The 10,103-nt window shown below is 39.2% G+C and overlaps 1 protein-coding gene across 1 annotated transcript in view; it reads left to right on the forward strand.

The window, feature by feature from the left end:
• NELL1 (neural EGFL like 1) overlaps positions 1–10,103 on the forward strand; it is a 537,948-nt gene that overhangs the window by 48,010 nt on the left and 479,835 nt on the right. The window contains exon 3 of the mRNA XM_025199761.1: positions 707–857. Coding sequence (XP_025055546.1) covers positions 707–857 — 151 coding nt within the window. The remainder of the gene's footprint in view (positions 1–706; positions 858–10,103) is intronic.

The raw sequence follows: 10,103 nt of genomic DNA on the forward strand, positions 1-10,103 counted from the left end.
TCGGAGGAGCAGCTGTGGGGAGGCATGCCGCTGCTTGGACAACATCAGGGTTAGCAAGACTGAAAACTTATGGCCCTACCTGATCAGGCTGTAGTTTAATAAATATTGCATGAGCTGTCACACTTTGCTTGTTTAAACCGAGAAATCCTAGAAACAGCAGTGTATTGCAAGCATGTCTTGTATTTATTTTTTCAGGCAGAGGCATGGCCGTATAGCATTATTAGCAATAACACACCTCTGCCTTACACAGTGCAAGGACAAGTTTCTTTAGATGTATTATGGGGAGATGGTGACTGAGTCAATGAGCAAATTGAAATCAGAACTTGGTAAGCGGTGTTGAGTGAGTCTCTGAAATGTCTCAGAATTTCGGATTCTATTTATCTGACTGCAGCAAATCTTATTAACAGCCGCTTAATCTGCTCACAGCAGCCCTGAATGGCTCAGCATCCTGTCAAAAATTCTGTTAGAAAATTGGTGACTGGCCAATTGTGAACTTGTCGAAGTGACAAGTGGGCACGTTGACAGAGATGGTATTTTGGGCTTTTGCATTGAATGAATGCAGCTGTAACATGTGGTAGATGACTCAAAAATGAAAAATATCGATGGGCAAGAGAAAATGAAAAATGTAATCTGAATCCTTCTGACTTAGCATTTTTACTTGCTGTTGAGTCACCCCCCTTTCCCTCTTCTTTTCAATAAAACTCAGATGTAGAAAGAGAAATCCATGCTGCGCCCCACCTGAACGAGAAGTTAATTCAGCTTTTTCGGAATAAAAGCGAGTTCACATTTCTAGCCACCTTGCAGCAGAAGGCATCAACTTCTGGAGTTATACTATCCATTCGAGAGCTGGAGCACAGGTAAGGGGAAACCTTTTTAATTGGAAACTCTGCTTCTTTTTGTTAGTAGTACTGTAATAACATAAAGTTAAGTCACTCTGCATTTAAGAGTGCAGTGGGACTTCTGTTTCAATGCAATGTAAAGCTTCTGTTGATAGATTACAGGTCCTAATTTTGTTGTTAAAGTAAAATGAAGCAAGAATGCTTTATTTATGTGCCCTGGTCTATAAAAGATATCATGTTAATTTTGACAGGGGTGTAGGTTGTAGCCGTGTTGGTCTAAGGATATAGGCAGACAAGGTTCTTTGGGTGAATCTGGTATCTTTTATTAGACCAACTTAGATAGTTGGAAAACAATTATTAAGCAAGCTTTTGGGTTCAAAAACCCTTTGTCAGGCTAAGGAAGTTTCAGCAGTTGGTGTGTGCTCTTCCTGGATGGAATGAAAAGTAAAGAAGCCAGAGGCTGGGCTGGTATGCATACAAGACAGGCAGTCAGTGAAAATGTAGATTGAGGAGTCAATGGGTGAGAGACAGGCTGGGGATGGGGGGAAAGAGAGAGAAGGGGCATGAATAGTGGATAGATACCTGGGGAGTCAGATGTTAGGCAGGTTATAATGTGTCATAAATCCAACGTCTATATTTAGTCCATGATTTTTAGTGTCCAGGAGGTTGATGAAGTGGAGTTCATAGGCTTTTCTTTTGGGAGGGGTTTGTTATCTTCCTTTGAGGATCAGGATTGAGAGATTGGAGAGAGAGTGGTTTCAGATTCACCCAAAGAACCTTGTCTGCCTATGTTAATTTTGATTGTTTTGTTATTTAACATAAAGGCGTATGCACTTAACTCACCTCAGAAATTACAGCCTCTTGTAATACCATCTCTATTAGAATACCATATGTTTTTTGTGCTTTACTTTTCCATGGATGATAAATTTATATAGGCAAACAATCTTCTACTTCCTGTTTTCTGACATAGTACTGTTTTAAAATAGTTTCTGCTATTTTTTGAGCTGCATCAATAAGATCCCCAAATCTGTGTTTTGGCTGGCTTCTACATGATGGTATTTTTCATATTTTCTTCTGGGACATAAATATAGTAGAAACTAAAAGAAGACTTTCATTTTCTTTACTGTCAATGGAAAAACAAAATCATTAGTTGTCGTATCTGTATGGGCAGACATTAAGCTTGCTCCAAGAGGGAGGTACAACTTAGAAATTACAGGCCCAGTCATGTAGCTATTCTATTGGTGTTTGGTGTGAAGTGAGGCTGTGCGTCAAATTGTCAAATCATGGGACCAGGAATCAGAACTACTGGTTTACTGTTGAATGGTGAGAATAGATATTGATGGAGGAGTACTGTCTCTCATGGAAGACATGTGGATGTACAGTATGAAATCTGCCCCTAATATGAAGGTCAACCCAGAAAGGCAGTATGATTACTTAGTGCAAGGCACAAGTTTTTTTTTTGTAGAAATGGTCAGCACTGCATTTAGCCACTTGAAGACAGCTTGGGTCAATTACTGACTATTCCCCTGCCAGATGGGAAGTGTGTCAGAGGGATACATTGCACAGCAGAAGTACTCTGGTTGAACACAGAAGTGTTGATGACCCTCAGAAGGTATTTTAGCAATTCTTCCTTGCTTAGCTGAGTGGTTACTTTGATGCAGGTTCTTGAGGTTGAAGTTATCCTTTATATTCCAAGCAAACACACATTTTGTGAAAAAAATAAAGGTCTAGATCCTGGTTCAAATTGATGTTAGATGAATTTTGATCTCTCTCTCAAATTCTTTTCCTGTAAATTTGCTAGGCTTCTTGTTTAACAGGAAGGATGATACCAATGAATCTCTTGCTGTCTAAAAAGGTGGTGAATCCTTAACACTGTGAGGACATTAGGAATTCTTACATGAAGTAAAATGGAAATATATACCTTTTAACACTGGTGAGCAAGAGGTAGAAAGCAAAGATTAAGGGCACAAAGTTTTTGGAACAAGCTGCTGAAGAGTCCATTGGTCATATTTCTGATCAATGCAGTAGCAGCATTTTCAGCTTGACATTTTTTGATGTTGGTCTGTAATCGGTCAGGTCATTCTACTCTGTAGCTTTGTTGGTGAACTGATTAGATAAGGTTATTGACGTGGATACTCGTCCTTGATGTTTTGGAAGACTGTTTGTTTTTAACGCTGCTTTTGACAAGATTTGGATTATTACAGTTATGCTTCTCTTTTGATTACCCATAGATTTTTTTAGCCCTTTACAGCTGCTCTAGATTTGTAAGAAAATAGCCAATGCACGGGGAATACTGCTGTTGGGGTGGGAGAAGTTATATGCAGCACTATAATTCTGTCATTGTAGGTGGTATTTCTTCTGTAATTAGGGGTCAAGATTACAAATAGAATAGGATGGAGAACTGTTTGCCTCTTTTTCTGATTCATCACTACTGTACTTTTAAAACTAATTCAGTGTGTAGATGCCTCAGTGATAGGTAGTTTATAAAGAAATTTTCAAAACAGGACTATTAGCTTTCAGAGAAAGCAGTTGGAAAAACTATATAAAATGCATTACCTGATCTCAGACTTCAGTGTATAGGAGTTTAGAGTGCAAAACCACAGCGCTGGATTTTAACATGATATGGCCAGCAACATAAGGCCTATGGCAACATGCATTTTTGTTACTGGAATTAACTAACTACATACAGCTGTTAGCCTCGAGGAAGCCAACATTTATCCAGCAGTTGCCACTCAGCTAAATTTGAGAATTCCTTTATGCAAAGAACAGGAAATACTTCTTCTTACTATGTGTTGTTATCTTTTCACTCTTTTAATGAAACCGGAATCTCTAGGTCCCAAAATGCAGGCCTCTAAATACTGGAAGGTGAATACCAATGGCAAATTGATACACAGTTAAGTAGTGTTGGGCATTTTTACACATGCGAGTGTTGCAGTATCAAGCACTTTGAAAAGCGCCTGGTGCTTCGACGCTTGCAGTTGTATAAGCAGCGAAATGTGCATCAGTGCTGACAATATGGTGGTGGTGCACTTTTGAACTAAAACACATTGGAGGTGCCTTAGTTCAAAAGCGTACAGCTGCCATTTTCTGCATGCTGATGCGTTTTTTGCTGCTTCTATGACTGCATGCGGCATAGTGCTGTTTTTGTTAGCTTGCATGCGGAGCAGACTTGATTAATCCGAAGCGGTGGATCTCTGGTGCGTTGCGGACCAGAAAAGTACGTGTATAAATGGCTTTTGATTCCATTCACTATAAATCGGTGGTATAACAAGTATAGATATGTAGAAGCAAGCTTGTCATGGTTAGAGGCCTCCTAGTCTCGAGAGAAGATGTAAGTTCTTACTGATAGCTAAAGGAATTTCTCCATTGCCTAGAATGTTATACAGGCATGCATTTGGGGATTTGAAGATTCTGGTTGGATTAAATAAGTCATGAGTACTGTGCTTAAATTTCAGTAAGGGAGGCTAGATTAGATATTAGGAAGAAATTTCCAACTGTGAGGGTGGTTAAGCCCTGAAACAGATTACCTTCACAGGCTTTGGAATTTCCATCACTGAATGTTTTTTTCAGTGCAGGTTAGACAAACATTTGTCTGGGATGGTTCAAGTGATCCTGCTTGGGGTTGAAGTAGATGACCTTTTGAGGTCTCTTTCAGTTGTGCTTTTCTGTGATCTTTATATATATGGTACATGGTGAGCCAACAGTTTAAAAGGCTGGGTTTTCTTATGCCAGAACTGAAATAATTGCCACGGACATTACCTTGAAACCCCCTAGATACTATTTTGCTTACATCACATTTCCCCAGTATATATAAGCACAAACCTATTTTATGTTTAAAATCTTGGTGCTTTGATGTCAAAATATGATGCGTACTTTAGAAATACCTAGGTAGATGACAGTGCTTAAGGATTTGCGAATAACAACATAAGAAAATTAAGCAAAAATGAAATGGCTAGTATAGAAATTATTGAAGAAGATTAATACCGCTTACTAGAGGCAGAGATTGAAATATGTTATTTATTTGCATCTAATGGATACAACAGTTAATAGTATTAATCTATGATGTCATTTGATGGACAGGTTTTGTAATATTTGGAAGACACAAGAAAATGATAACAAAGAGGAATTTATCTTGTTGACTTATCTTAATGGCAGTGCAGATTTTATGTTTGTTTTTCATGATCAAGTGTATTAATATGGAGATCAGAAAATCCAAAGTTTAATTAATGCAATTTAAGTCTAATTGAACAGTCTGCTAGTTCACAGATAACTATCTGCATATAACAGTAGATCTGAGGGTTTTCAGTCTTCTTTGTAAGTTATGGATGAAATTAATTTGATTATGGGATTGCCTAACATAAAATGGCCTTTCTTCCTATAGTATGCTATGAAAGGCGTTTTTGGGCCTTGTTAATCACAGCCTTCATCTTGGTTAACCTCCAGAATTGTTATGAGGGATTTCAAATACCCATCCTGCAGGGTATTTGGAGTTCCATCAAAAATACTTACGGTCCATCAGTGATCTTGTAAATATTCTAATCTAAAGCTAAGTTTGCTGATTCCAGTCCTGTTAAGGACTTGTGTGGTCTGGAACCCATGTACAAAATTAGATCAATTCAGTGTTTGTTTGTGTTGCACCAATTCCTACATAAGCAGAGGATAATGAAAAATTCTTTCTCAAGGTTTTCCATTGACCTGCCATAATATCCACTCTGACTCTTGGCTGCCAACGTAGGAGATTATTATGACTTCTTGGCAGCTAGTAGTGTACAAGCTGTTATTAGTGTCAATATTTTGGCACCAAATTCCTAAGGAAATATAGCTATACAGACTAAATATCTTTCTGGGCCTGCAAGTGCATTGTTTGAATGTTTTTGGGGGCAGAGGAGAGGGCCTGTGAAAAAGAGTCCATTTATTTAGCAAGTAAGTGTCTCAGTCTGGGGAACCAGTGTGATCTAATATATTTGATAATAGATTGTAGCTAGTGCCAAATTCAGTTCCAGATCTGCCACTGATTTGTGTAATGTGTAATGTTGGTCAAGTCACTTAGTACCTGCACTTTCAAAAATGACTTAATTTTGAATACCACTATTTTCAATGCCTTAAGTTAGATATTTTAAATCTGATTTTAAGTAAATGGAAAAGTAAAGGCAAATTAAGTATGTGAGTGAATCTGCTCAGGACTGGATTTTAAGATTAACCTTAAGTGTATTGATCAGAAGTTTCTCTGCTGAGGTAGGTTTCAGTTGGTAGCACCAACATACGCCATCTGTGAGTTTAGCACATTAACTGAAAGGAGATGAGAGGAAATCAAAGGATCATAGAAATTTGGGTTGGAAGGGACTTCAGGAGGTCATCTAGTCCAAACCCTTACTCAAAGCAGGATGTGCTCTGGTAGCCTTGTGTGTCATGTGTATCAGCAGCTCAGCGTGTTGTTACACTGAGAAAATGGCGGTGGTGTACTTTCAACTAAAACATATTGAATGTGTTTTATTTCAAAGTGCCCCAACGCCATCTTCTCAATGCAGGGGTGTGCTGTGCCGCTGATACAGGGGACTTCTAGTCCCCAACTAGATCGTTCCAGCAAAAGTTTTGTCTATCTTGATCTTATAAACCTCTGAGGTTGGAGATTCCACCACCTTTCTGGATAACCTGTTCCAGTGCTTTACTATCCTCCTTGTGAGAGAGTTTTTCCTAATATCTAACCTCAACTTCCCTTGTTGCCACTTGAGACCATTGCTCCTTGTTCTGTCATCTGCCCCTACTGAGAACAGCCTGGCTCCATCCTCTTTCGAACCTCACTTCAGGCAGTTAGAGGCTGCTATTAAATACCCCTTCAGTTGACTAAATAGCCCAATTCCCTCAGTCTCTCCTCATAAGTCATGTGCCCCAGCTCCATTACCATTTTTGTTGCCCTCTGCTGGATTTTCCAGTTTGTCTACATCCTTTAAGTAGTGGGGAGGGTCTCCCAAAACGGAACACATTGCTCCAGATGTGGCCTCACCAGTGCTGAATAGAGGGGAATAATCACTTCCTTTGACCTGCTGGCATCACTCCTACCACTGCAGCCTAGTATGCTGTTAGCCTTCTTGGCAACAAAGGCATGCTGTTAGCTCATATTCAGCTTATTGTAGACTATAACCCCCAGGTCCTTTTCTGCAGAGCTGCTGCTTGGCCAGTTGGTCCCAAGCATGTAGTGGTGCATGGGATTGTTCGGTTCTAAGTGCAGGACTTTGCATTTGTCCTTATTGAACCTTGTGAGATTTCTTTTGGTCCAATCCTCCAATTTCTATCTCTGAATCCTAACCCTACCCTTCAGTGTATCCACTACACCCCTCCAGCTTGGTGTCATCTTGCTGAGGGTGCACTACACCCCATCTTCCAGGTTGTTAATGAAGATATTGAACAAAACCAGTCCCAGGATTGACCCCGGGGCACTCCACTGGCTGTCAACCTGACATTGCATCCTTGACTACTACCCTCTGAGTGTGATGATCCAGCCAGTTTTGTATCCATCTTACAGACCATTCATCCAACCCATGCTTCTTTAGCTTGCTTGTGAGAATGTTGTGGGAGACTGTATCAAAAACCATGTTAAAATCAAGGTATATCATGTCCACTGCTCTCCACACATCCACAAGAACCAGTCATCTGATCCTAGAAGGCAGTCAGTTTAATCAGGCATGAATTCAGAATTATTCCTGATAAAGTGAGATTCAAGAAAGATGCTTTCCCTAGTGAGAAACAAATATGTTTAGGTTTGTTTTTTTTTAAATGGAGGTTTTTAATATTCTGTTTTTGAAATGCAGCCTTCCCATTAGAATCATATATAAGAAAGCAGCACCACTTAGTAATTAGGCCATCTCTGACCATCTCATGGGGGAATACTGACATGGGCCAAATTCTGTGGTTCAAGCAAAATTCCAAAGAAGCTTTTCAGAATTAAACCCTTTTCTGCTTACCTGACTTGGCACCTACATCTGTAGTGAGTTTTTCTGAACAAGCCAGGGATTTCGTTAACCTAATGTTGTTTTTTTCAGTTATAAAAAGTAGTAATGTTGGAAATTCAAGTGCGGATGGTTAAATAAGGAGAGTTGATCATGTCTGCTGTTTCATTCACTTTGCGTTTATCAAGTATACAGCAACTTCCCATTTTTGGTGTTGCTTCCCTTTTCCCAAGGAAGCCTGGTAAGGTGGGACTTCAATAAGTTTGAACAGAAAAATTTGGAAAAAAAATCTAACTGTCTTGGAAAAACTTTCTAGTACTGACAACTGTTAGGCTGTGGAATTATTTCTCAGTGGCACAGATGGAAGCTCTGTTGCTTTAGACATCTAAAGTTAGGCTGAACCTAAGAGAAAGGAAGGAAATGAATAGGAGGAGGGACTAGTGGGAAGATCACTAAGTGCAGAGTAATGCTTTTTTCATTTTTAGTAGTGAAATCGGAGGAAAGTTTGTAAAAAAAGACTTCTGTACAACATAGATTAGCAATTTTGGGGGATAACTTGGGTATACCAACTGTCAAATGGCAAATGGGTGTAATTACATGCAGAGTGTGCAAATATGGGGCAAGCCTATCATCGAATTATTGATGATTGCACTTATAGCTGACAAACGAGGGTTTGATGACAAATGTGATCTTACCTCCTTCCAGTAAGTAGTAAATTCAGGGGCAAATTCATTGAAACCAGTGGAGTTAAACCAGTTTTGGCCAGGCAAATTATTCAGAAATCTCCAAAAATATTTTGGGATTTGGTTTGGGCCTTAAGAGCCTTCCAAGCTTGTCTTCACAGCTACACACTCATTTTTTTTTTAATCAGTCATGAGAGGCTCATGTTACCATGTGATTTGAGGAACTGAGGGTTTAGGTTGAAAACAAAAAAAAAATTGTAACACTTGAAAGGCTAGGGACAGAAATTACACATGAACCATAAGTGATCAGAAACAAGTTCAGATTGGTAACACAACAGAAGTTTAGTGCACACAAACTGCTTTCAAAATGGCCAAAGCTGGTTTAAGATAAACCTGGATAGATGAAGTATCATTGTCATTGCACTTCAGGGTAAAGTTACATCTTCGAGGAAAGTGGGGAATAATTATATACCCCTGTGCTAGTCATGTGTGTGCTCCACTAGTTAGTTTATTTCTGGGCTAAGTGCTCAATGCAAACCAATTCCATGCCACCTAGTGGCCAGGAGCAAAAATACTGCCTACTGTACACAGAAAATAGGGAGAGTTGGTGGTGTGCTCTCTCTTTCTACATACAGAGTAAATTGCTTTATACTGATAGTGTCTTGTATGTGCACCCTAATGTATCATCTGTTGTATATTTCCCACCATTACAATAGAAGCAGCATTACTACAAGTCATTGCTGGTCTCCAGACTGCAGTTTGAAGCAGCTGAGAGAGACCCAGTGTAAGAAAATCTATCAGATTTTACAAGTAACAACCTAATTAAATAAAAACTGAAACCTAATTAGGAAAAGTAAAACTATGCAAGTGACTTCTCACCCTGACTACAAAACTGAAGGATCACAGTTACTCTGTACATTGCTTTTGATGACTCATTTTGACTTGTATATATTCATAATAGATTCTGGATTGTACAGTATTCAAAAATGGCAAATGTAACCATTAACCTTTGCATTTTAGGGCAAAAATCATACCTTTATTAATATTTATGTATTGAAATAGTTAAGCTGTATGCAGCACAGAGAATTTGAAGAGCCTGCCTCATTCCACTTTGCTGTGGATTATGTTTCAGAAAACCTGTGCAAGGTGGGCACACATTTTGTCTGTGAGCAGCAAGAAGAAGAAATAGCGATTGCTGCTCATGGAAATTGTTTTTCTGTACTAAGGGCATGATTCAAAGAGTGAAAAGACTCATTTTGACTTTACAGAAAACTGGAGCAGCCCTTAGCCTCTAGATTCTAATATGAAAAGGAAAAGAATTAGACATTTTACAGTCTATATAACTTCCAGTGATCCAAGCACAATGAAAGAAGAGACCACTGCTGGAGGAATGAATTGCCATCTTAAGATGTCCAACTTAGAGTAGATGTTTCCTGTACAATGGGTTGACCGTTGTTGTCTGTCTGGAGCATTAAATCACTCGCAGTAACTAGAGCTGCTGAAACATAATTGATGGATCTTGCTGGCAGTTGGAACAGGACGGAGGACAGCTTTAAACTCTTTAACACTGAAATTGGATAGTGCTGAAATGCCATGGCTGGCCAAGAACAGGGTGAGCAGATCCTGCAGGAATG

The sequence above is a fragment of the Alligator sinensis genome, unplaced genomic scaffold (genome assembly GCF_000455745.1).
Source record: "Alligator sinensis unplaced genomic scaffold, ASM45574v1 scaffold442_1, whole genome shotgun sequence".
Lineage (NCBI taxonomy): Eukaryota > Metazoa > Chordata > Crocodylia > Alligatoridae > Alligator > Alligator sinensis.